Source organism: Rhinoderma darwinii, chromosome 5 (assembly GCF_050947455.1).
Source record: "Rhinoderma darwinii isolate aRhiDar2 chromosome 5, aRhiDar2.hap1, whole genome shotgun sequence".
In the NCBI taxonomy this organism is placed as follows: domain Eukaryota; kingdom Metazoa; phylum Chordata; class Amphibia; order Anura; family Rhinodermatidae; genus Rhinoderma; species Rhinoderma darwinii.
In genome coordinates, this window is record NC_134691.1 from 332,630,893 (window position 1) to 332,658,410 (window position 27,518).

The 27,518-nt window shown below is 45.5% G+C and overlaps 1 protein-coding gene across 3 annotated transcripts in view; it reads right to left on the reverse strand.

Moving 5' to 3' along the window:
* Positions 1 to 27,518, reverse strand: part of DYNC1I1 (dynein cytoplasmic 1 intermediate chain 1) — a 322,553-nt gene that overhangs the window by 258,639 nt on the left and 36,396 nt on the right. The window contains exons 4-8 of one of the 3 annotated variants that reach the window (XM_075827744.1): positions 24,242 to 24,358; positions 17,899 to 18,013; positions 16,748 to 16,838; positions 12,633 to 12,656; positions 8,959 to 9,018 (exon numbers count right to left, since the gene is read on the reverse strand). In XM_075827744.1, coding sequence (XP_075683859.1) covers positions 8,959 to 9,018; positions 12,633 to 12,656; positions 16,748 to 16,838; positions 17,899 to 18,013; positions 24,242 to 24,358 — 407 coding nt within the window. The remainder of the gene's footprint in view (positions 1 to 8,958; positions 9,019 to 12,632; positions 12,657 to 16,747; positions 16,839 to 17,898; positions 18,014 to 24,241; positions 24,359 to 27,518) is intronic. The other 2 variants (XM_075827745.1, XM_075827746.1) reach the window with 2 other exon arrangements.

The window sequence follows — 27,518 nt, forward strand, 5'->3', positions numbered from 1 at the left end:
TGCCAGACACATTTATTTGGGGTGGATTCCCCTTTAGGGACACCTCCAGTTAGCAAAAATAACTTTTTGTGATAATATAATAAACATGTGATTGTAGCCATGTGTATGTGTGTATATATATATCCTAATATACCTATTAACAACCACCATTAACCTGGATTGTCTGTTTATCCCCGAAATAATCGAAAGAGTTAACGCAGTGATTTTATCTGCAGACCTATATAAAACCACTGACAATGCATTGTCATATCACAGTAAGTTGTGTAACATGACAAACTTAGCTTTGCTACATCTGTATATCCAAGCTGAGTCATGAATCCCTATGTGGCAAGTTCTGAGAGAGAGATCAGAAGCATATTTTAGCTTAAAGCATACCTAACCTTTCAGGTGACTTTTTCAGAATAATCTTTAATTTTCTGTTTTCCCTGAGCTAGTGGGTAGTGCCTGTATGCTATCATGTCTGCCATACACAGCACACATAGAGAAGAAAGGAACCCTGTTCCCCTATCTCTATCTATTACATATACAGAAGAAGCAGCAGCATGGAGGACATTGTACAGCAATAATGAGCAGTATAACTGTGAATCCAGAACTAGGGTGAGATACAACACTTTCTGGGAAGCTGAAATAGCATGGAGGTGATTATACAGCAGTAATGAGCAGTATAGCTGTGACTCCAGAACAAGGGTGAGATATAACACTTACTAGAAGCAGCAGCATGGAGGACATTGTAAAGCAGTAATGAGCAGTGTAGCTGTGAATCCAGCACTGGGGTAAGCAATAACCCTTACTAGAAGCAGCAGCACGGAGGACATCGTACATCAGTAATGAGCAGTATTGCTGTGAATCCAGCACTGGGGTGAGATATAACACTTACTGGGAAGCTGAAATAGCATGGAGGAGATTATAGAGCAGTAATGAGCAGTGTAGCTGTGACTCCGAAACTGGGGCGAGATATAACACTTACCAGAAGCTGGAGCAGCGTCTCTGTGTCTCTCAACCTCTTTCTCACTCTGCTCCAGCTCCCTCCTCCCTCTCCCCCCTCGATAGACTTCTATGGCCAGCTAAAGCCTGATATCTCAGTGAGCTAAAAGACCGCCTAATCTTGAGGAGACAGATTAAGGGCCTGTTCACATCAGCTTTGTCTTTCCATTGAGGGGTTCTGGCAACGGTGACATTCGGAAACCAATAGCAAAGTTTCCTTCACCATTGAGTACAATGGTAATGCAAACGGAAGCTAAGGAAACCGCCGACAGAATCCCACAACGGAAAGACAACGCTGATGTGAACACAGCCTAAGCAGTACATTCAGAGTGAGTGAGGAGGGGAGGAGGAAAGGAGCCTGATAAGTGACGAAAGGTCTTTTTCTCTAATAAGGTATATTACAAAGTTTTGCATATTTGCTTATACTATTAATGTATGCAAAGTTAGTTGAAAAGTTAGTGAACCTTTAACTTTACATTCTCTATTAGAACTGGACAACTGTGGAATCGCAAATTGTAAAACAGATACATTGATTATGTGGGTTCAGTGCAAACAAAAACAATGTAGTTCCTCTGCCACACAGAGCTGATTAGGGGGTAATCACAGCTATCAGACCCTCAACAACCAAATTCAGAGAGAAGCCCAAACTTATATATTGACTTAAAGAGGCTCTGTCACCAGATTTTGCAACCCCTATCTGCTATTGCAGCAGATAGGCGCTGCAATGTAGATTACAGTAACGTTTTTATTTTTTAAAAAACGAGCATTTTTGGCCAAGTTATGACCATTTTTGTAGTTATGCAAATGAGGCTTGCAAAAGTCCAAGTGGGTGTGTTTAAAAGTAAAAGTCCAACTGGGCGTGTATTTGTTAGGGATCTGCCAGGTACTACGTCTAGGTATACTCCTGGGATTAATCAATCCACACCTGAGGCCAGACCTGTTCGACTGACACCCTCTCCCACCAACCAGGGTGGCAGGCTCAGGAGTGGGAGAGCCTATCGCGGCCTGGTCAGTCGGAGTTAGCTCCGCCCCCTGTCCTTTATTACCTGCTGTGTTCTCCTCCTCAGTGCTTGTAATTCTTTTGGATTCCTGGCCCCACTGCTGCTTGCTCCAGGCTGCTTCTGCCGTGCTTCTGCCTTGCTGCTGTTCTGCTTAACCTGCTTTGCTTTGCCTCCGGCTTGCTTCCTCCTCCGTGCTCACTTGGGTATACTCCACCTTATCCTGGTCCTGACTACTCATTCACCGCTCCGTTTCCTCGCGGCGTTCCGAGGGCTACTGCCCCTTCCCTTGCGTGTTCCCTGTTTGTTTTCCCGTGCACTTAGACAGCGTAGGGACCGCCGCCCAGTTGTACCCCGTCGCCTAGGGCGGGTCGTTGCAAGTAGGCAGGGACAGGGCGGTGGGTAGATTAGGGCTCACTTTCCCTTCACCTCCTTCCTGCCATTACATAATTACAAGCCCCTTACCTAGTCTACCATTTCCCCTACGCTGACGCTATCATGGACCCCCTTGAGACCCTGACCCAGCAGATGCAGGGCCTCTCCCTACAGGTCCAGGCCCTGGCCCAGAGGGTCAAACAGGGTGACGCTGCCGTAGTAGTTCCCCTCACCTCACCTCTAGAACCCGACCTCAAGTTACCTGACCGGTTCTCAGGGGACCGTAAGACATTTCTCTCCTTCCGGGAGAGTTGCAGACTGTATTTCCGCCTAAAACCCCACTCCTCAGGTTCCGAGAACCAGCGGGTGGGTATCATCATATCCCGACTCCAGGAAGGGCCCCAAGAGTGGGCCTTCTCCTTGGCTCCTGACACCCCTGAACTTTCCTCTGTTGATCGCTTTTTCTCTGCCCTCGGACTCATTTACGACGAGACTGACAGGACTGCTTTAGCCGAGAGTCAGCTGGTGACCTTACGTCAGGGTAGGAGACCGGTTGAGGAATACTGTTCTGATTTTAGAAAGTGGTGCGTAGCTTCTCGGTGGAACGATCCGGCCCTAAGGTGGCAGTTTAGGTTAGGATTATCTGACGCCCTGAAGGATCTGCTGGTTAGCTACCCCTCTTCTGACTCCCTTGACCAGGTTATGGCCCTAGCAGTACGACTTGACCGACGTCTCAGGGAACGTCAGCTTGAACGCTTCAATGTGCTCCCCTCTGACTTTTCTGCGATCCCCCCCGAGGTCCCGTCTCCTCGCCCCTCCACGGAGGACTCGGAGGTACCTATGCAACTCGGGGCCTCCATGTCCCCTCGACAACGTAGGGAGTTTCGCAGAATGAAGGGTCTCTGCTTCTACTGTGGGGACGACAAGCATCTTCTGAACACCTGTCCCAGGCGCAAGAATAAAAAGCCGGAAAACTTCCGCGCCTAAGTGATCATCGGGGAGGTCACTTGGGCGCACAGGTATTTCCCGTTAATGTGAAACGCAATAAAATTTTGCTTCCCTTTCAGGTCTCGTTTGCTGGCCGGTCTGCCACTGGCAGTGCCTTCGTGGATTCTGGCTCATCTGCTAATATCATGTCTGTGGAATTTGCTATGTCTCTAAAAATGCCTTTTATTGACTTACCTTATCCTATCCCTGTAGTAGGTATCGACTCAACTCCCCTTGCTAATGGTTATTTTACTCAGAATACTCATGTTTTTGAACTCCTGGTTGGCTCCATGCATTTGGAGCAGTGCTCTGTACTGGTGATGCAGGGATTATCGTCTGATCTGGTATTAGGTCTTCCCTGGTTGCAGTTGCATAATCCCACGTTTGATTAGAATACTGGGGATCTCACCAAATGGGGTAATGAATGTCTTATGTCATGTCTTTCTGTTAACTCTATTTCTCCCCGGGAGGAGGTAAACACGCTTCCTGAGTTTGTTCAGGACTTCGCCGATGTGTTTTCTAAGGAGGCCTCCGAGGTGTTGCCCCCCCATAGAGATTACGATTGCGCCATCGATTTGGTGCCTGGTGCCAAGCTTCCTAAGGGTAGGATATTTAATCTTTCATGTCCTGAACGTGAAGCTATGAGGGTGTATATCCAAGAATGCCTGGCCAAGGGTTTCATTCGCCCCTCGACTTCTCCTGTAGGTGCTGGCTTCTTCTTTGTGGGGAAGAAGGATGGTGGTCTTAGGCCGTGCATTGATTATCGTAACCTGAATAAGGTCACCGTAAGGAACCAGTACCCACTTCCTTTGATTCCGGATCTTTTTAATCAGGTTCAGGGAGCCCAATGGTTTTCTAAGTTTGATCTACGGGGGGCATATAACCTTATCCGCATCAAAGAGGGGGATGAGTGGAAAACTGCGTTCAACACACCCGAGGGTCATTTTGAATACCTGGTCATGCCCTTTGGGTTGTGTAATGCCCCTGCTGTCTTCCAGAATTTTATTAATGAAGTCCTGAGAGATTACCTGGGTAATTTTCTTGTTGTGTACCTTGATGACATACTGGTGTTTTCCAAGGACTGGTCCTCCCATGTGGAGCATGTCAGGAAGGTGCTCCAGGTCCTTCGGGAGAATAATCTGTTTGCTAAGACTGAAAAATGTGTCTTTGGGGTACAGGAGATACCATTTTTAGGGCAAATCCTCACTCCTCATGAATTCCGCATGGACCCTGCCAAGGTTCAGGCTGTGGCGGAATGGGTCCAACCTGCCTCCCTTAAGGCGTTACAGTGTTTTTTAGGGTTCGCCAACTATTACAGGAGATTTATTGCCAACTTCTCGGTCGTCGCTAAGCCTCTTACGGACCTTACTCGCAAGGGTGCTGATGTCCTCCATTGGCCCCCTGAGGCCGTCCAGGCCTTTGAGACCCTCAAGAAGTGCTTTATCTCGGCCCCCGTGCTGATTCAGCCCAACCAAGAGGAGCCATTTATTGTGGAGGTTGACGCATCCGAGGTGGGAGTGGGGGCCGTCTTGTCCCAGGGTACCAGCTCCCTCACCCATCTCCGCCCCTGTGCTTACTTCTCTAGGAAGTTTTCGCCCACGGAGAGTAACTATGATATTGGCAACCGCGAACTTCTAGCCATTAAATGGGCTTTTGAAGAGTGGCGGCACTTCCTGGAGGGGGCCAGACACCAGGTAACGGTCCTTATGGATCACAAGAATCTGGTTTTCCTAGAATCGGCCCGGAGGCTTAATCCTAGACAAGCTCGGTGGGCACTATTATTTACCAGATTTAATTTCTTGGTTACCTATAGGGCTGGGTCCAAGAATATTAAGGCTGATGCCCTGTCATGTAGTTTCATGGCCAATCCTCCTTCCGAGAAAAATCCTGCTTGTATTTTACCCCCTGGTATAATAATTTCTGCAACGGATTCTGATTTAGCTTCTGATATCGCGGCTGATCAGGGTGCAGCTCCCGGGAACGTCCCTGGGGACAAACTGTTTGTTCCCCTGCAATACCGGCTAAGGGTACTCAGGGAAAACCATGACTCCGCTCTATCTGGTCATCCTGGCATCTTGGGCACCAAACACCTCATTACCAGAAACTATTGGTGGCCTGGGTTGCCTAAAGACGTTAGGGCTTACGTCGCCGCTTGTAAGGTTTGCGCTAGGTCCAAAACCCCTAGGTCCCGACCTGCGGGCCTACTACATTCCTTGCCCATTTCCCAGAGACCTTGGACCCATATCTCCATGGATTTTATCACCGATTTGCCTCCATCTCAGGGCAAGTCGGTGGTGTGGGTGGTAGTAGACCGCTTCAGCAAGATGTGCCACTTTGTGCCCCTTAAGAAGCTACCTAACGCCAAGACGTTAGCTTCTTTGTTTGTGAAACACATCCTGCGTCTCCATGGGGCCCCAGTCAATATCGTTTCTGACAGAGGGGTACAATTTGTTTCCTTATTTTGGAGAGCCTTTTGTAAAAAGTTGGAGATTGATCTGTCCTTCTCCTCCGCCTTCCATCCCGAAACTAATGGCCAAACGGAGAGGACTAACCAGTCCCTGGAACAATATTTAAGGTGTTTCATCTCTGACTGTCAATTCGATTGGGTCTCATTCCTTCCCCTTGCTGAATTTTCCCTGAATAACCGGGTCAGTAACTCGTCAGGGGTCTCCCCGTTTTTCTGTAATTTCGGGTTTAACCCAAGGTTCTCCTCTGTTTCCCCTGGTTGTTCCAATAATCCTGAGGTAGAGGATGTTCATCGGGAACTGTGCACTGTCTGGGCCCAGGTTCAGAAGAACCTAGAGGCGTCCCAGAGCGCACAAAAGATTCAGGCGGATAGTAGGCGTTCTGCTAACCCCCGGTTTGTCGTCGGGGATTTGGTCTGGTTGTCGTCCAGGAACTTGCGCCTTAAGGTCCCGTCCAGGAAGTTTGCTCCCCAATTTATTGGGCCTTATAAGATCATTGAAGTCCTCAACCCTGTATCCTTCCGTCTGTAGCTGCCCCCATCCTTTCGCATACATGACGTCTTCCATGCCTCCCTCCTTAAACGCTGCTCCCCGTCCTGGTCCCCCTCGAGGAAACCTCCTGTTCCCGTTCTCACCCCTGAGGGGGTGGAATTCGAGGTGGCCAAGATTATGGACAGTAGGATGGTCCAGGGCTCCCTCCAGTACCTGGTCCATTGGAGAGGGTACGGGCCGGAGGAGAGGACTTGGGTACCTGCCCGTGATGTTCACGCTGGGGTATTGATCAGGAGGTTCCACCTTCTCTTCCCTACTAAACCGGGTCCTCTTAGTAAGGGTCCGGTGGCCCCTCATAAAAGGGGGAGTACTGTTAGGGATCTGCCAGGTACTACGTCTAGGTATACTCCTGGGATTAATCAATCCACACCTGAGGCCAGACCTGTTCGACTGACACCCTCTCCCACCAACCAGGGTGGCAGGCTCAGGAGTGGGAGAGCCTATCGCGGCCTGGTCAGTCGGAGTTAGCTCCGCCCCCTGTCCTTTATTACCTGCTGTGTTCTCCTCCTCAGTGCTTGTAATTCTTTTGGATTCCTGGCCCCACTGCTGCTTGCTCCAGCCTGCTTCTGCCGTGCTTCTGCCTTGCTGCTGTTCTGCTTAACCTGCTTTGCTTTGCCTCCGGCTTGCTTCCTCCTCCGTGCTCACTTGGGTATACTCCACCTTATCCTGGTCCTGACTACTCATTCACTGCTCCGTTTCCTCGCGGCGTTCCGTGGGCTACTGCCCCTTCCCTTGCGTGTTCCCTGTTTGTTTTCCCGTGCACTTAGACAGCGTAGGGACCGCCGCCCAGTTGTACCCCGTCGCCTAGGGCGGGTCGTTGCAAGTAGGCAGGGACAGGGCGGTGGGTAGATTAGGGCTCACTTTCCCTTCACCTCCTTCCTGCCATTACAGTATTATGTGCGTACATCGGGGCGTTTTTAATACTTTTACTAGCTGGGCGTTCTGATGAGAAGTATCATCCACTTCTCTTCAGAACGCCCAGCTTCTGCCAGATCACGCTGTGACGTCACTCACAGGTCCTGCATCGTGTCAGACGAGCATGGACACATCGGCACCAGAGGCTTCAGTTGATTCTGCAGCAGCATCGGCGTTAGCAGGTAAGTCGATGTAGCTACTTACCTGCAAACGCTGATGCTGCTGCAGAATCAACTGTAGCCTCTGGTGCCGATGTGTCCTCGCTCGTCTGACACGATGCAGGACCTGTGAGTGACGTCACAGCGTGATCTGGCAGAAGCTGGGCGTTCTGAAGAGAAGTGGATGATACTTCTCATCAGAACGCCCAGCTAGTAAAAGTATTAAAAACGCCCCGATGTACGCACATAATACACGCCCACTTGGACTTTTACTTTTAAACACGCCCACTTGGACTTTTGCAAGCCTCATTTCCATAACTACAAAAATGGTCATAACTTGGCCAAAAATGCTCGTTTTTTAAAAATAAAAACGTTACTGTAATCTACATTGCAGCGCCTAACTGCTGCAATAGCAGATAGGGGTTGCAAAATCTGATGACAGAGCCTCTTTAAGCTCCAACTTTATATGATTAGCATTGGATATATTATGATCAAACATCTAGCATCTCTCTAATACAGTATATCATTGGAAGAGAAGAGGTTTGGATCCAGCGCTGTATGGGATGTAAAACGGAAACGATTTCCAAGTTTAATAGTCCTTTTAAAAGAAATCCAGTAGTGTGAAGTCCTGGTGTGAAGAAAGCGGGGGGTAGTATCCTCAGAGCCTACGCGTTTCGGACGGCTTCTGCGTCCTTAGACTTGGCAGTATATCATTGTTACCTTGTTGTTTTTAATGAATTTGTGATTAGTTTTTGCAAAGCATAAAATCATAGAAACCACCAAAAAGCAGGCTATATGCTGCTGACAGATGATGCCATTATGACTCTTGCGAATGTACAGGGCATTATAGCCAGGACCACCATCAGGGTAGTACAGGATGTACTGCTGTTAGCTCACTATTGGGAGAAGCAGCCACACAGCCAGATTAAAAAAATATATATTTTTGGCTTCTGGCAGACACCACTAGAGGGAACTCACTGCATAAGAGCCAACAGCAAAGACTCAGAGAAAGATTTTGAAGGGGAGTCCAGCAAAGGGAGACTTTGATCAGCTTATTGTCAAGGAACCCTTCTAACGAATAGGAATTGCCCAAAGCGGAGAACCCCTTAAACTACGTAAAGCCTTAAGTTTTTCATGGGGTCCTGATTATGGTCCATTAACATAGGAATACATGATGAACCCTATTAACATATTCTGGATACTTATATTTGTTTTCCATGTGCTAATGGGCCAGGCTTAGTGGGCATTAGGGTTTATATGAGTCAATCAGATCCACAGATCATCAACAGCTAGACATCATAACTAAATAGAGACACACAATAAAAATAACATATTTGTCGACAGCAGCTTATTGACTGTTTCCGGAAAGGAATTTTTAGCTACACGGCACAGATTAAAACTGAACCAGAAAATAAGTAAAAACAGTAAAGATGATAAAGATATATTACAAAGATGCTGCTCCTTATCTTACTGTATGATACATGCTGACATTATCTAAGCTCTACTATAAAAGCTGGAACATACCCGAGTTCAGATTCTGAATGGAGCTGCAATACGGAAGGGTCAGTGTCCCACTGCAGGGTCCTGTCCATGTCCAAAAAAGTAGATGAATGTAAAAATAAAGCAAAACAGATAGACTATAATATCACAAATAACAAGAGAAAGTTAATAAAAAAAGACGTATAGACGCATGCAAATACTGGTCATGTGATGGAGGAAAGGTGGAGACATGCAGCAGTACCATGCAACATCCAGGAGTAATGGTCATTCCAAAACAGGATCAAAGAGAAGCAGAAAGTGTTTTGTGCAAGGAGCAAATTTGCTCCATAGGAGCAGTATTATAGCAGTTATATTCTTGTATATAGGAGCAGTATTATAGCAGTTATATTCTTGTATATAGGGGCAGTATTATAGTAGTTATATTGTATATAGGGGGCAGTATTATAATAGTTATATTCTTGTACATAGGGGCAGTATTATAGTAGTTATATTCTTGTATATAGGGGGCAGTATTATAGTAGTTATATTCTTGTATATAGGGGCAGTATTATAGTAGTTCTATTCTTGTATATAGGGGCAGTATTATAGTAGTTATATTCTTGTATATAGGGGGCAGTATTATAGTAGTTATATTCTTGTATATAGGGGGCAGTATTATAGCAGTTATATTCTTGTATATAGGAGCAGTATTATAGCAGTTATATTCTTGTATATAGGGGCAGTATTATAGTAGTTATATTGTATATAGGGGGCAGTATTATAATAGTTATATTCTTGTACATAGGGGCAGTATTATAGTAGTTATATTCTTGTATATAGGGGGCAGTATTATAGTAGTTATATTCTTGTATATAGGGGCAGTATTATAGTAGTTCTATTCTTGTATATAGGGGCAGTATTATAGTAGTTATATTCTTGTATATAGGAGCAGTATTATAGTACTTATATTATTCTTGTATATAGGAGCAGTATTATAGCAGTTATATTCTTGTATATAGGGGGCAGTATTATAGTAGTTATATTCTTGTATATAGGAGCAGTATTATAGCAGTTATATTCTTGTATATAGGGGCAGTATTATAGTAGTTATATTCTTGTATATAGGAGCAGTATTATAGCAGTTATATTCTTGTACATAGGAGCAGTATTATAGTAGTTATATTCTTGTATATAGGGGCAGTATTATAGTAGTTATATTCTTGTCTATAGGGGCAGTATTATAGTAGTTATATTCTTGTCTATAGGGGCAGTATTATAGTAGTTATATTCCTGTGGACTGATTACATAGTAACAACTCTGACTAGGACTAGGCATATATCAGGAAGATTTCCTGTTGCTCCTGACTTTCTGAAATGTCTGTATGGGGGGGGGGGGGGGTTTAGTCTTACGTGCAAGATATTTCTTTTTACAATAACATATGTATATAGTAATCACAGACATAACATAAAACAGAATATAAATGAAGATATAACACAGCTCAGCAGCATAATAAATGAGTATTGATAATGTCATGCACACACATGAAAAGTAGAACCTAATAATGAAAGGGCTGCAGCACAAAGTAGCAGATAAAACAGAATACAAAGCATATCTTAATGTGATCTCATATTTAATATCTGACCATCTGAGGCATCCAAAGACCACACAGGATCTGCTTAAATATTCAGTTCCATCCAGTTACATATCACTAGGTCAGAGGCGTTCATATACTTAAATGGGTTGTGCCAATATTATAGGAACACTCTGGGCAAAACTGATACACAGGGGCAGATTTACTACTGTGTCTGGGTCTAGAAAGTGTCAAAATTTGCCAAATTTTTGCGCAAATTGGCACAGTTTGTCACAATTTTGATGTTAGCACCTCACTAGACACTTTTTAAAAGTGTTCCTGAGAGTAGGCGTGGTTTAGCTGGAGAGGGTGTGGCTTGACAAAATGGGCTTGGCCTAAAAATACACCAATGTGCGCCAAAAATGTGCCACACAACTGGCACAAAATTCAGCAGCAAAATAAGTCAAATCAAAAGTGGTTTAAGGAAGAGAAAAGTGTCAAATAGGTCATGGAAGATGCGCCAAAATAATCACTCAGAATTTACTAATGTGATAAATTTGGCGCATTTTGTGACTGCCCGGTCTAGGTTTATGCTGTCTAACTTTTAGACAGCATTGGTAAATGTGCGCTACTGTGCTTTGTTTAGTGCTGGTTTTGAGGGGGCGTTGTATGACAGAACAAAAGGGTCGAATTTTGGGAAGGGTACTGGGGCTCCATTACTCACGACTACGATCAAAGAAGACATCAACGGAAATTGTCACCGGTTTGGCTGTCTTTGTAACTTCCATAGACCTCAGTGGAGAGGGCCACGCACATGGTTTCTGTAGGGGTTTATGAGAGGTCCAAATCCCAGAGGTGTCATGGGGACCCCATCAAATCTTTTGCTCAGGGACCTCCAACAACCTTAACCTGCCCAAAACAGGGATTAAAAAAACTCCAAAGAGCTAATCCGTGTGTCATGCACCACCCCATCAGGTTTGCACTAGACATAACACAATGCGTCAGTTTTACTCAGTGTTCGCCTTTAACTTGTATTACATTTCAATTAGATCTGAGGTTTCATAGGTGTCCATGACTCCCATTCATTTTGGGGCTATGCACGAGCGGGGGAACCCTCCTCGGTGATGCCTTATAGGGCATATGGACAAGGGTTGCCCTGATGGGACAACCTCTTTAAATTACAAATCCCCATTGAAGATATCATTTAACCGATAAATATTGAAAGTTTTGAAAATCCTTTGCTTTTCTTATCTTTTACTGATCAAGAGTTATGTCCTCTTCTCTAGTTACATCCAGAGCTGCATGGAAATTTCCACTAACCGATTGAAAATTAGTGTTGAACCCGAAGATAGCACCTAGAGCTTTGGGACTGGTATCATTTGAAAACTAAGATTCTGGACTTTAATAATATATCTAGAGCTAAGCCTTTATATTCTAGCCGCAGCAAGAGTTTAAAGTCATGACATATTAGCAAACGCTGGCAGAAGGAATTTTGAGGCAGATTTTTTCTGCCTGTCAAAAATGTTAGTGCAAATATGGCGTGCACCAAAAGATTGCAACTTTTCCGTACACCATATGATAAATTCCCCCCTATGTCTATACAGGGGATATGGCGCTCTTCATCAGAAAGGGAGCTCTGGCCCCTATAGAGATATATTAAGAAATGAATCAGCACAGAATTTAGGAGTAATTTCACCTTTAATAACATTTCACAGTTTGATTCTACAAAAAAAGTTTAGTAACTTTGCAAACACTTTGCTTTACTACTTCAGTTCCAATTACGTTAGTTGTATTCTCTAGTTACATCCAGAGCTGCTTTCAAAACTCTGCTGGATGCCCTTGGAAACAGACAACAGTTAGCTCCACCCCACTATTAGACGTGATCTAGCTGCTAAGCTCTGACTGTCCTCTGATCTCCCACAATGCACTGCACTCGGTACTCTGGAAACCAGCAGCATTTTTTATTTAGCTTTGGATGTGAGTGTAGAAGAAATCATCATGTAACTCAAAATCCATAAACCAAAGAGAATACAAAGTTACTCAACATTTTATATCGATTTTAACTGTGGAAAGTTGGACATTTTTGGTTCTGAAGCTAAAAAAAAACTTTGCCAGTCAATAATTGCACAAGACACAGACACTTTCTTACCCCATGAGGCCGCTCTGAATATTCCTGGGAATAAGAAATAAAAAGGTTTTTTATATCCATATATTACATGTACCACACATGTGTCCTATTGGAATACCCCAGTAAGCGTGAGAGATTTCTTACTATTGACTCAGGGATGAGTTCTGGCGCCATGTAAAAACACCATCAATATGAGCGGGGTCTGATAAATGTCTCTAATATTACAACAGTCCAGTTTTTTTCGGGGCTTATGCTGATTTGCATAAAAAGGGAGTTTCTAGACAATTTTAGTGGTGTTCCCTAGTGGTTACGGGACAAGGCTTAAAAAGTTACATGATATGGGATTCGATTGTTGAGAGATATACAGGCTGCTATGGAGCAACCATATGACATATAAGAGATGTCTGCTTTATATTTGTAAGCCAAGAAAGTTGTCTAGGTTCCCTTGACTTTGGGTCTTACTATATAAGCCTCGACCTTGCACTACCTCCTTGCCTGCCTGTACCCTATTTCATTGCTACCTCTCTACATATTGTTGCTTCTCATTTGTGTACCAAAATTGGATTGTTTCCTGACCACATCTCTGCCTCACACTACAACCTGTTGCTGCTTATCTGTGTACCGAACTTGAATAGTTTCCTGACCAAGTCTCTGCCTCATGCTAAAACCAGTTGCCACTTATCTGTGTACCGACACTAGACTGTTACTTGCAAACTCTTGCTATTAGCACCCTCCTGCCTGATTGTTTCAACCACTAGACTCCAAATCTGCTACAGACTTTGACAGTATCACAGACAAGCAACCTAATAGGCACACAGCTATGGCAGACTTCAGAACCCCGCGATCATGTTGCAGGGGCACTGATGGGCTGACAGAGGAAGCCTCCTCGCCCTATATCAAATTCTTTAGGTGCAGTGGTCACTATTGACTGCGGCATCTAGGGGTCAAATGGCCAGGATCGGAGTTAAATAACATCTTTGATCCCATTAGAGCAGGATGTTGGCTCTAATGACACCGGTAAGTGATAGCGCAGGCACAGCTCCTGTGCTTTCACCATTACTGCGATGGACTAATATGGTGGTTTGCGTTAACCACCTTATTGCCATGCAGTAATAATACGGCGGTTCGCAGGAACGACCCACAAGCCGCGATGTACTATAACGGCGCAGTGTGGAAAGAGGTTAATAATATATTTGTATAAGGGAGCAATGTTTTTCTGACTGCCTTCAACCACCACTAGAAGGAGCTCGATGTATATGGATTTATACAACTGGTTAAAAGACACTGGTCCAATAGGTTCAATGATGGACTCAATGGTAACTGTATAAATTTATATTCAGTGAGTTCCCTCAAGTCGCGGCGGTAGCCAGCCCCTATGACAGTGTCATGATTATTAGGGGAAACAGCTAAAGTGAATGTGTCATCAGAAAACGACCTATTGTTTAAATAATTTTTTATGTTAAACACATTTTTGAGAATTTTTGGTGATTTTTTTTTTCTATTTCATTATCTATATTAAAAACAGATCCTAAAATATTGCCGTTTTCACTCTGGCCACTGAGCCTCACAATAGACTGACCCTCACTGTTCTGTAGAGATCACTTCTCAGCAGTCATCTCATTATCATCACAGGCAGGATTAGACTGACATGTAACACCTATATATAGATAACACAGAATCCACCTTTCATAATAGACTGACCCATCCTGTTCTGTAGAGATCACTTCTCTGTAGTCATCTCATTATCATCACAGGCAGGATTTAACTGACTGGTAATACCTATATATAGATAACACAAGATTCATCATTCACAATAGACTGACGCTTCCTGTTCTGTAGAGATCACTTCTCAGCAGTCATTTCATTATCATCACAGGCAGGATTACATTGACAGGTAACACCTATATATAGATAACACAGGATCAACCATTCACAATAGACTAACCCTTCCTGTTCAGTAGAGATCACTTCTCAGTATTCATCTGATTGTCATCACAGGAAGGATTACACTGACAGGTAACACCTATATATAGCTAACACAGGATCCACGATTTATAAAAGACTGATCTTTCCTGTTCTATAGAGATCACTTCTCAGCAGTCATCTCATTATCATCACAGGCAGGATTCCACTATTGATAATAGGTGATGGACAAGGCTTTGCCCCTCCCCCTCCCTGCACATTGACCTCTGCACAGGTCACAGAGCATGCCCAGAAAACACTCACATATAAGTTAATGGGTCCCCCCCCTGTTTACAGGTTTCTATGGTCTATGTGGCTGCTGTAATGCATCTCTCTCAAATGCTGTTAACATGGCAAGATGGCTGCCCCTAAAATCATGTAGGGAAAATAGAATGAAAAAAATCTACAATGGGTCGACTTCTGGGACCCATGCCAATCTTGAGAATAAAAGGGGCCGCAGCGGAGCTGCAGCTCCTCCATTGTGTTTCCCTGCACAGCGGCGTTCCCGGCCTCCCGTTCTGCAGTAATCTCCAGGTACATCCCTGTTCTGGGCTGTCTTTTAAGAGGATCTCTCTTCGATAAACGGCACATGACCGTTTCAGGAGCTTTCAGAACCGGAGCAGTGGAGAATGGGGTCTCAGTGCATAGCGGGGGGCATTTCAGGGGCTGAGTTTCTGCAAGATTATTATTTTACACCATCCCCTGTCCTGCTGACGATTTAAGAAAAAAAAAAACAGATAACCCCTTTAAAGTTTTATACATTTTTCTGGGATATTCTAGTAATCCAGCATATTTGATAATCCGGCACCAACTGAATGTCGAATAAAAGGGATTTGACTGGATTTACCATGAGACCATCACTCAAATTATCGCCAGAATTTACGCAATGTCTCCCAGTCCTTGTCCCGAGAAGCTGCAGAGTAGAGAAGCATAAGACGAGCGTTGCTATAGCTGTGAATTATCCGCCATTGTACAATAAAGTGGCCTCATCATCTGCCGCATTGTCTCTCTACAGGATAATGATGGCGCCTTCCCGCCTTGTTTATATCAGGATTTTATGAGCGCAGTCATTTCATAAGCAGCCATAATAATCGTTATAATGTCGCTCTAATAACCCGAACATAAGCCAAGCGGCTTCCCTGCCTGACACGACGGAGCTGAACAGCCTGCTGGGAGATTTATCAGACTGGTCAGACATAGTATATGAGCCCGGCTACTTCTTCAAAATAATTTTGACTTTTTGAGATACAGCTGCTTTGTGTCCTGTATACAGAGCAGCTGTATCGTGTGCTGAATCCTCTATCCGTCAGGTCCGCCGGACTGACGGGTTTAGTGTCAGCGGGTCCTGCACGTCTAGGACACGCAGGATCCACCTGTAATCGATCACATCCAAGTAATGAACTTAGATGTGATCGGTAACAGCTCGGTCCTACGTGTCAGAGACGCACAGCACCCGCTGGCACCGAACCCGTCCCACGGACCTGACAGATAGAGGATTCAGCGCTACATATACATAGCTGCTCTGTATACAGGATACAAAGCAGCTGTATCTGAAAAAGTCTAAATTATTTTTAATAAAATGTCATTAGAAAGTTGCACCAAACACACTGATAGGCATTTTTAAAGGCGTACATGGCCATAAAGTGCCCACCGGGGATTGTAACCACCAATCTATGTGCTCATGAGAGACTGTAACCGCCAAGCTGTATACCCATTGCAGACTGTAGCGGCTATGCTTAGTACCACTGTTTCTGACCACTACGCATTGCGCCTCAACCAGAGTAAAGTCCTGTTGCATTGAACTGTGTTGCGTTCGCCTTCATTATTTCGTCCTCCTCGGGCAGGATCCCGTGTCAGGGTGAAGGGCCACACACTCTAAACACTGCCCCTCCGCTAGATGGACGTGCATTAGTCTTATGAAAAAATGAAGTAAAATTCGGCCACAAGAGTCAGGCCCGATCCATGCACCATCCCCACCTCCGTAATCTTCATTACTTCTCTACAGGTCTGGACTATGCAGCAGGAATGACCCACGTATGATGTGTTAGTATCACAAGCATGAATACATTAATATGGTGACTGTAATGGATGGTGTGGGGTGTTATCATGGTGCTGTGCAGAATATACACTATATACCTACAGTCACATGCATGGGGATAGGACAGACCACTTACCGTCCCATTATTGTGCCGTCCACTGAGTCCTGACTGCCGGCCTCGCTGGGGGTGCTCACTGATTTGGATGACGGTGACATTGGGGTTGGGACTGAAAAAATGAAAATAATGGGTTTTTGAGGTTAAGTCTACACTATTAGCACGATGGTTATATCATATACAGATGTAGCAGAGCTGAATGTGTCATGTAACTTTGTTTTGTGCATTGTGAAAACTCATAGGACAGTAGCAGGGTTTAACTACATTACAGATCGTGACTTCATCATGAATTGGGTTAAATAACAAACTCGGCTCTGCTACATCTGTAACATATTTTATTTTTTTGGGAAATGTAGACATGATTTTTTCCTCTCTGCTACTACTCTAATCCTGTTCACACAATCACATGCTCTAATAATTACCCAGAAGACCACTCTTCTTTCACTCCATCCTCTTCTCTGGAATTTGCTTCCCCATGCCGTCCGTCATTAAACCTCTAAACCTTCAGTCACATCCTATAACCTCACCCTCTTGCAACATCTTCTGCTTTAATACTGACCCCCTGACAAGATAAATCACCCTCACCCACCTCTTGTATCTATAACCCTATCTATACTCTGACTCCCTAATAGATTGTAAGCTCATATGCACAGGGTTCTCTGCCTTCTGTGTCCCCCTCCAATCCCTTAATCAAGTTATGTGCACGTGGCTTACAAAGTAAATGGGTTTTGCCATCATAACTATTGATGGCATATGGATTAGGTGCTCCATTGAAATTGCCACTCCTGACACAGTTCTGGGTACCCCTTTTAAAGAGGTATTCCCATCTTATAAAGTGATGGCATATCGCTAGGATATGCCATCACTTTATGATCGGTGAGGGTCCGACCTCCAATCCTGAAAATGAAGAGGCACTTATTTAGCGCTGCGTCCCCTTCACTGTTATCACTTGCCACCCACCGTCCTGCTAAACCAGCGCTGCGGGCCCCTTCATTCTCAGGATGAGTCAGGGTCCCAGAGGTCAGACTCCCATCAATCATAAAGTGATGGCATGTCCTAGCGGTATTATCTAGGAATAACCCTTTAAGGAGCTTGATCCTCCTTGACCAAGGGGGATAACATGTCGATGGTATTTACGGTATTATTTTAGAAACCCTGTAAAATAAAAATACCTAAAGATGGCTCCGGGGAGATCCCAATGCTCTGCAGTAAAGCTTCCGTCTCCCGTCTTTTGCGGTCCAGGTCCGTGTCTTCATGAATCGGTTCTGTTATTTGCGGTTGTTCAGCCTATAGAAAGCAAAGTACTGTCAGAAACTCTGCAACAAAACAAGTTGCGAAGCTATTAATGGGTCTGACCATATGAAATGGTGTCTACCAGGGCCGGCCTTAGGGGTGCGCGGCCTGCATCGTCAAACAGGGCGGATTGGCCGCCCATGATAAAAGGGGCACCACAGTCTTGCAACTACTACATATCTTAATATTAAATGTAGAGCAGTTTTATTTAAAGGGCAGGACACTGTCGAGCGTAACACTAGCTCTAGCGTCTACATAATCGTGAGATACATGAGAGTTCATATAGATATATATATATATATATATATATATATATATATATATATATATACACTGTATCTAGTTTATATGAACTAGAGCTGTAGCTTGATTTTGCTGAACTTTCCATGGACACCTTCAGATTTTCAGACAATATGCCCCGCCCCTCAACATATAGACCACACCCACAGGCGATTACCAAAGATTTTTTGCATTTTTTTGCCTTCTCCCTGATGAGCCTTTTGCTCAAAAACCCCACCAAACATCACCTCATATGTCAGCTTGCTGGATCCCTGTGAGTGTGACATGTGGGGAGGAGGATCAGGGCCGCCATCTCGGCAGTACGGCTGGTACTGCTGTTAAAGCCCCGGACGCAAAGTGAAAAAAAAGGAGCCTATTGCCCGTCATCGCCGCTCGTCTTCATTTTTCTCAGTAACTTTGAGCAGAGATAGTTACTTTGAGAAACAGGCCCTGATATGTAATGGGGCCTGTTCCTTTCCTGTCCTGACCGTGCACACAACATTCTGACACTTGCCAGCATCATACAGTTTCAGGACCTTTATGCAGCGTCAGGATCTTGTAAGCAAGGTAGTTATCTTGGAGAAAGGAACGGCCATATTAGGGAGGCTGTGTGGCATCATCTACAGGGGGGCTGTGTGGCATCATCTGCAGGGGGGCTGTGTGGCATCATGTAGAGGGGGTGCTGTGTGGCATCATCTGCAGGGGGTCTGTGTGGCATCATCTGCAGGGGGGCTGTGTGGCATCATCTGCAGGGGGGCTGTGTGGCATCATGTAGAGGGGGTGCTGTGTGGCATCATCTGCAGGGGGGCTGTGTGGCATCATCTGCAGGGGGTCTGTGTGGCATCATCTGCAGGGGGGCTGTGTGGCATCATCTGCAGGGGGGCTGTGTGGCATCATCTGCAGGGGGGCTGTGTGGCATCATCTGCAGGGGGTCTGTGTGGCATCATCTGCAGGGGGTCTGTGTGGCATCATCTGCAGGGGGGCTGTGTGGCATCATCTGCAGGGGGGCTGTGTGGCATCATCTGCAGGGGGGCTGTGTGGCATCATCTGCAGGGGGGCTGTGTGGCATCATCTGCAGGGGGGCTGTGTGGCATCATCTGCAGGGGAGCTGTGTGGCATCATCTGCAGGGGAGCTGTGTGGCATCATCTGCAGGGGAGCTGTGTGGCATCATCTGCAGGGGGGCTGTGTGGCATCATGTAGAGGGGGGCTGTGTGGCATCATCTAGAGGGGGAAGCTGTGTGGTCTCATCTACAGGGGGCTGTGTGGCATCATGTAGAGGGGGGGCTGTGTGGCATCATCTAGAGGGGGGAGCTGTGTGGTCTCATCTACAGGCAGTGGCGTAGCTATAGGGGTCGCAGCGGTCGCAACTGCGACCGGGCCCCGTAGCTAGGGGGGCCCGCAGGCCCCCCTCACCACACTAGCGCTGCAATGATTGCTCTACATTGCTGGGTCCCTGCTGTGGTACAAAAGAGACCCAGTAATGTAGCTTAAAGCATTGGTGGCAGCTCAGCTGTCAGAGAGTCATTGCGTGGAGGGGGAACAAGAGGGTGGAAAATGAATGATAGATGAATCCACTCATCTTACGAGACCCAGCCCCGCCCACTGTACTGTCCACCCAATCAGCTCACTTCTTGCTGTTTCCCTCTTCCTCGTGACCTGTTCAGAGGGAAAGGAATGGCTGCAGCAAGAAGATGGTGTGCGTGTCTGCTGCTCCCCTGCAGTACCAGCTGCTCTCTGACCCCACAGCAGATGTAAGTAGCAACTAGTAATCCAGCTCTTAACCCCTTCACTGTGTGTATGTATGTCTGTCATGCTGAGCAGTCACACCTCAGGGCTGACAGTTTAGCATAACAGACAAAGTATCTATCTATCTATCTATCTATCTATCTATCTATCTATCTATCTATCTATCTATCTATCTATCTATCTATCTATCTCATATCTATCTATCTATCTATCTCATATCTATCTATCTATCTATCTATCTATCTATCTATCTATCTATCTAATATCTATCTATCTATCTAATATCTATCTATCTATCTAATATCTATCTATCTATCTATCTATCTATCTATCTATCTATCTATCTATCTATCTATCTAATATCTATCTATCTATCTAATATCTATCTATCTATCTATCTATCTCATATCTATCTATCTCATATCTATCTATCTCATATCTATCTATCTATCTATCTATCTATCTATCTATCTATCTATCTGTCTGTCTATCTATCTATCTATCTATCTATCTCATATCTACACTGGCGTAACTATAGGGGTCGCAGCGGTCGCAATTGCCCACAGCCCCCCGCACCACATCAATAAAAAGTTACTATAGTAACTCGGGCCGCGGGCCCCTGTTACTATAGTAACAGACTGACCTTACTTTCCTGCTTCCGGATCGCAGCGGAGGTCCTGACGTCACAGCGCTATGCACCGCGCACAACATCGAGAGGACAGAACTTCCGCCGCGGCTGAAGAGGAAGGTAAGATTAGTTGCCCTGATTGGCGGGGTCCGACTCCCGGGACCCGCCAATCAGCTGTTTAGAAGGGGCCGCAGCACTCGTACGAGAGCTGCTCCCCTTCATTCCGGTCACACTGTGAATCGGTGTCGGCGATTCACAGTGTGAGCGAGTAGTGAAATGAAGGGGAGCAGCTCTCGTACGAGTGCTGCGGCCCCTTCAAAACAGCTGATTGGCGGGTCCCGGGAGTCGGACCCCGCCAGTCAGGGCAACTAATCTTACCTTCCTCTTCAGCCGCGGCGGAAGTTCTGTCCTCTCGATGTTGTGCGCGGCGCATAGCGCTATCCTGAGGACAGGCCATCAATGTTTAGGGACTGCACAACCCCTTTAAGCCTACGACGTAGCAGGCTTAGAGGGCCCATGAGACAGGATCACAGATTGTGTGATCCTGTCTGCTGGGCCCTGTATCTAAGCCAATCACATGGTAGACTTAGATACATGGCCCATGTGTGATACTGTCTGCTGGGCCCTGTATCTAAGCCAATCACATGGTAGACTTAGATACATGGCCCATGTGTAATCCTGTCTGCTGGGCTCTGTATATAAGCCTACCACACGGTAGGTTTAGATACAGGGCCCCAGCACACAGTAATCTTATACTGTATAAGATTACTGTCTGCTGGACCCTGTATCTAAGCCTACGTTGTGATAGGCTTAGATACAGGGTCCCACAGACAGTATCACACATGGGCCCTGTATCTAAGCCTAACACATGTGTCACTAATAGTTTCTTGTGTGTTTTCTTACAGGTTCGGTCGTTGGACTACGGCGGATTCCAGGACTACTTCGATGACGGCTTTTTATATTATCAATAAAATGGTTAATGAGGGTCGTGTGGGCTTTTTTTTAATTTCAATAAAATATTTTTTCTATGTCTGTTTTTTTTTAAACTATATTACTACCGCCTTAGTAATGGCCGCCGGCTGATTGACAGCATCCATTGCTAAGGCGGGGCTTAGTGTTAGCCGGTGCAGAGGCGAACACTAACCCCCTTTATTACCCCGGTACCCACCGCCGCCAGGGGTGCTGGGAAGAGCCGGGTACCATCCAGTACCTGACCATCTGTAGTGATGGTCGGCCACTGGGGTGGCCGCAGGCTGGTATTATCAGGAGGGGAAAGGCCAAAAACAGTGGCCCTTCCCACCCTGGTAATGCTAGGCTGCTGCTGGTTTATTGTATCTGGCTGGTTATGAAAAATGGGGGGGACCCCACGTCATTTAAAAAAAATTAAATAAAAAATAATTGGAAAGAACGATGTGGGGTCCCCCCCAATTTTTATAACCAGCCAAATACAACACAGCAGCAGCAGGCAGCATTACCAGGGTGGGAAGGGCCACTGTTTTTGGCCTTCCCCAGCCTAATACTACCAGCCTGCGGCCACCCCGGTGCCTGACCGTCGCTGCAGATGGTCGGGTACTGGTTCGTACCCGGCTCTTCCCAGTACCCCTGGTGGCGGTGGGTACCAGGGTAATAATGGGGGTTAGTGTTGGCCTCTGCACCGGCTAACATTAAGCCTCGCCTTAGTAATGGAGGTTGTTAATCAGCCAGCGGCCATTACTAAGGCGGTGATAATAAAGTTTAAAAAGATACAATCACATAGAAAAATATTTTATTGAAATAAAAAAACAACCCTCATTAACCATTTTATTGAGAATAAAAAACGCCGTCATTGAAGTCCTCGAATCCGAAGTCCAACAACCGAACCTGTAAAAAAACACAAACACACAAAAATAATCAGTAACACCTAAAGAAGCAAAATTATTATTCTTACCTTTCCTTGGTCCAGCGTTGGAGCCGCAATGTCAGCGAGCTGAGTCCTGTATCTAATCCGATTATGTGTGATACTGTCTGCTGAGTCCTGTATCTAATCCGATCATGTGTGATACTGTCTGCTGGGCACTATATCTAATCCTATCATGTGTGATACTGTCTGCTGAGTCCTGTATCTAATCCGATCATGTGTGATACTGTCTGCTGGGCCCTATATCTAATCCAATCATGTGTGATACTGTCTGCTGAGCCATTGTATCTAATCCTATCATGTGTGATACTGTCTGCTGAGCTCTGTATCTAATCCTATCATGTGTGATACTGTCTGCTGAGCTCTGTATCTAATCCTATCATGTGTGATACTGTCTGCTCAGCCACTGTATCTAATCCTATCATGTGTGATACTGTCTGCTGAGTCATTGTATCTAATCCTATCATGTGTGATACTGTCTGCTGAGCCACTGTATCTAATCCTATCCATAGTTTATAGGGTCGTAGTGCTATAGATATGATATGCTGTCTCCTATACACACATTTTTTTGGGTGGACACATATGTATTGGGGCTATTTCCCCTGACATTTTAAGCCCTTAGTGACGCCCCCGGCTGCTAGTGCTGCATTGTTGGGTCACTCAGGAGACCCAGCGATGCAGCTGAAAGCTGCGGACCGTCGGCCATGAGAAGTTTGCGGGGGGGGGGGGGGCCCAATAAGAACTTTTGCATCGGGGCCCATGAGCCTTTAGCTACGCCCCTGTCTACAGGGGGGCTGTGTGGCATCATCTACAGGGGGGCCTGTGTGGCATCAGCTACGGGGGGCTTTGTGGCATCAGCTACGGGGGTAGCTGTGTGGCATCATTTACGGGGGTGGCTTTGTGGCATCTACAGGGGGCTGTGTGAAATTGTTGTTTGTTAATTTGTATGCAGAAATTCTGGAAATAAATCCACGCCCACTTACCACACCCACCAGATAAGCCATGCCCCATAAGACACACCCGTCGAAGACGCCACACCCTAAGTGTCCATGGAAAAAAAATATAATGTTGGCCGCTATGTGTGAGGAGGAAGAGCAGACTTCATCCAGGCATGCCACGGTGGTGGTGGGAGATCGTGGACCCTGTAGGAGCCACAAGCAGTAGCCTGAACTTCATTATGGTGAGTTACTGCTCTTTACAGGTAGCTGATTTACCCCCCTAATCCCTTACAGAGCCCCTGCAAACCTGCAGTCTCCCCCCCCCCCCCCAAAGCTCCTGTCAGGTTGTGTCTCCCCCCTTGTCTGCCATCATCACTCTGTTACCCCTGCCCACACCTCCCCCTAGAGCCCTGCCACCTAGTCTCTACTCTTTGCCCCTGAGAGAGCCCTTGCCCACCTAATGTCTCACCCCTGCCCCCCCCCCCCCACTCACACACACTTTCTGTTGCCCTTCGAACCCTCCCCGGTAATGAGGGGCCCAGACTCCTTGGCTGTATGGGGCCCAGGAATTCCTGACAGCGGTCCTGATGAGGATATTGGGGGTCACTGTAGTCACACCTTAAACTTTAGGAATTCAGTGGAATTTATCTTCAAAGGAAGAAAGTAAGAGCTCCCCATATCTCAGCTTCCTGAGCTCCCCACCTCTTACAGAGAAGAGTGCATCTTTACTAACCTCTTTCTTCTTCCTCTCCTCCTCTTTACGTTTCTTCTCCTCTCGTATTTGGGCTAAGCGTTGTTTCTTCCTTTCTAGTTCAGCCTTCAGGTCACTTTTATCAGACATTATTGATTCCTGGAGAGACAAGAACCTCCGTAAATCTTCATATTCAAAATAAATCTTATATTTGCCTTCCCCCTTCTCTTTCAATATTTCTTAGATAACCTATAGAAGTATCCCAGTCATGTCTATGGTAATGTGCTAATACAATGGATAATATAAATGTATAGGAACAGCTACGGACATATCCGGCTGCCTCACAACTTGCTGTGGAGTGCTGAACTTTTTGCTGTTTGTTAACTTAATTTTTTTACTCTGTTCAGTAAAGAAAGAAAACTACTTGTTGCTACCTGGATACTGTCAACAAGCTGCTTTTGACTGATCTGTTATTCTTATTATTGGTCTCTATTAAGTACTGGATCATTGACACCAGTGGCAAGTATCAGACAATCATATTTTAACCAGACTGATTCAGAGCATCGAGTATTTATCTGTTAAAGGGTGTTTTTGGGAGTTAGTTAGCATCTAAAACAGCATCATTGGACCCTTGCTGAACAGCAGAATGAAGGGTCAGAATAAGGGCAGCACTGTGGCTCAGTGGTTAGCACTATTGCCTTGCAGCGCTGGGGTCCAGGGTTGAAATCCAACGGAGTACTCTGGTTTCCTCCCACACACCAAAAACATACTATTAGGGAATTTAGATTGTGAGCCCCAATGGAGACAGTAAAACAGAGGACCTCTGTACTGCACTGCATAATATGTTGGCGCTATATAAGTAACTGAAATAAATAAATAGGGTCGTGTCCCTTGAAGTAAATAGGACTGCAATGAAGTGCCAGACACAGCTGCCCGTACGCATGAGCTGTTGTGCCTGTGTAAACAATGAAGGGGCTGCAGAACTTGCTGGTGCACAGCTGTTTTGAACAAGCGCGGCTTCCCCTTCATTTCTTCTTGCTCATTGTGAATCGCCGACATGCATTAAGCGGTGATTCACAGGTATTGCAGCCTTTTCTCCCATTGAAGTGAATATGAGGAGGCTGAAATACCTGTGAATCGCCACTAAGTGCATGTCGGCGATTCACAGTGAGCAAGAAGAAATGAAGGGGAAGCAGCGGTCGTACGAGCGCTGCGGCACTTAAAAAAAGCTGATTGGCGGGGGAGCCGAAAGTCGGACCCCGATCCAGCTATTGATGGCTTATCCTGAGGATACAACATCAATTTTTGGAGGCTGGAAAACCCCTTTAATGATAACTCTATTGCACTGATGAAGGCCTAGATAAGGCAGGATAGCAACACTATACAAATAAATAAGGCTCTGTATACATCTCAACAGTCACTGCTCTCAAGCGGTGGGGCTAAACTCCTTCCCTTTTCTGTCCTTCACTGTGGAAGACTTACTGCAACCATGCATCACTTGGTCCCCTGTTAATTTGAATAAGCATTATGTAATACCACAGTCCTATTTCAGAGTCCTCTGCAGAAGTAATATTTCGCTGCCTGGACGCAGATACAGTTAAATCCAATGCTGAACCAGGTAACCATCAGCTCCCTGCTTCAGAATTAGGTCAGAGTGTAGGAGCAGAGGGAGCTACTCTGCTTGCCGAGGATTTCCTGGGCACAGCGCTATTTTAAGCGCTGTGCTCAGGGAAGCCCTTGATGTCATTGCCCATTTATGGACAGTGATGTCAGTGGCTTCTAAATGAGCGGAATCTCCGTTTGCGATGATCTGGCCAGGGATTCCGCTCCTCCTGGAGCGCAATCCCCGGCCAGAGTCAGCAACGGGGATTCCGCACAAGGAGTAGCCTCTGACGTCACTGTCCATATATGGACAGTGACATCAGATATTCCCTCTAGGAGCAGAATCCCTGGCCTATGCTCTGGCTGAGGATTCTGCTCCTAGAGGGAGTCCCAATGGCTATATCTACAGGGGGTGTGGCACTATCAACATGGACACTGTGGCACTATATAGGATCACTATCTACATGGGCACTATCTATATGGGCACGGTAGCACTATCTACAAGGGCACTGGCACTTTATATATGGGCACCGGCACTAGGGTCAGCTTTGGGGGCATTATACTGTATGAGGGCAGCTATGGGGGGCATTATGCTGTATGGAGGCATTAAGCTATATGGGGGCAGCTATGGGGCATTATACTGTATGGGGCAGCTATGGGGGCATTATTCTGTGTGGGCACTATACTGTATGGGGTATTATACTGTATCAGGCAGCTATGGGGCATTATGCTGTATGGTGGAATTTCTTTGGGCATTATACTGTATGGGTGCATCTATGAGGGAATTATACTGCATGGTGGCAGTTAGAGGGCATTATACTGTGTGAGGGCACCTATTTGGCATTATACTATGTCGGTTGAACCGGGTGTGTATAGGCGGTGATTGGGTGGGATTAGAGGTGTGGCTTAAAAGAAAAAAAACGGATGTTGTGATACTTGAAAGTTGGGAGGTATGAGCACTACCTTTTTAACGAGGGGAGCATATTACCCCGACAGATCTGTTTTAAGTAAGGCTAAAGTAGCTATAGACTACTGTGATGTTTCCTCTAGTTTATATTTTTTCTCTAGAAATGTTAGTTTGGAGCTCGTTTGTGTTGCCTTCAGGTGTTATTCACATGGCACTTTGACAGTAATTAGTGTCACGGTTCCACATTGGGCACCCGCTCATGGATTGTGAATCTGTCATGTGGAACCATTCTGATTCCTATTATATGAAGATCAAAAAGAGAATTAATAAAAAGTATCTGTCTGGGGCTCAGAGTGAGATTTATGTAATAGTGAGATTATAAATATGCAAAAACCTACAGATATTCAGAACAATCTTGATTCTCTTAGTGCTGAGAAGTACATTTTGATTATACACAAACATTTCTAAATAACTAGATGTATGATCTGCTCTCTCCAGTATCAGAGCAAATAAACAATGGAACAATTAATTATGAAGATGTTGTAACTAGGGGAGATTGCCTCCGTAACACCACATCCATAGGAACATACATAGGTACAATATGAGCCTATTTCTATTACTCTCATTTTATGGCTCTGTAGACTTTGGAGCTTGTATCCAGCCATAGTAGCCATGTGACTGAGTCCTAAAATGGGTCATGTCAGCAGATCTCTTGCTATATTAGATTTGCACACTATGATATTTCCCTAGAGAAAACAATGGGACAAAAAAAAAAAAAAAAGATGTTGTAAACAAAATGTAAAGCTTTAC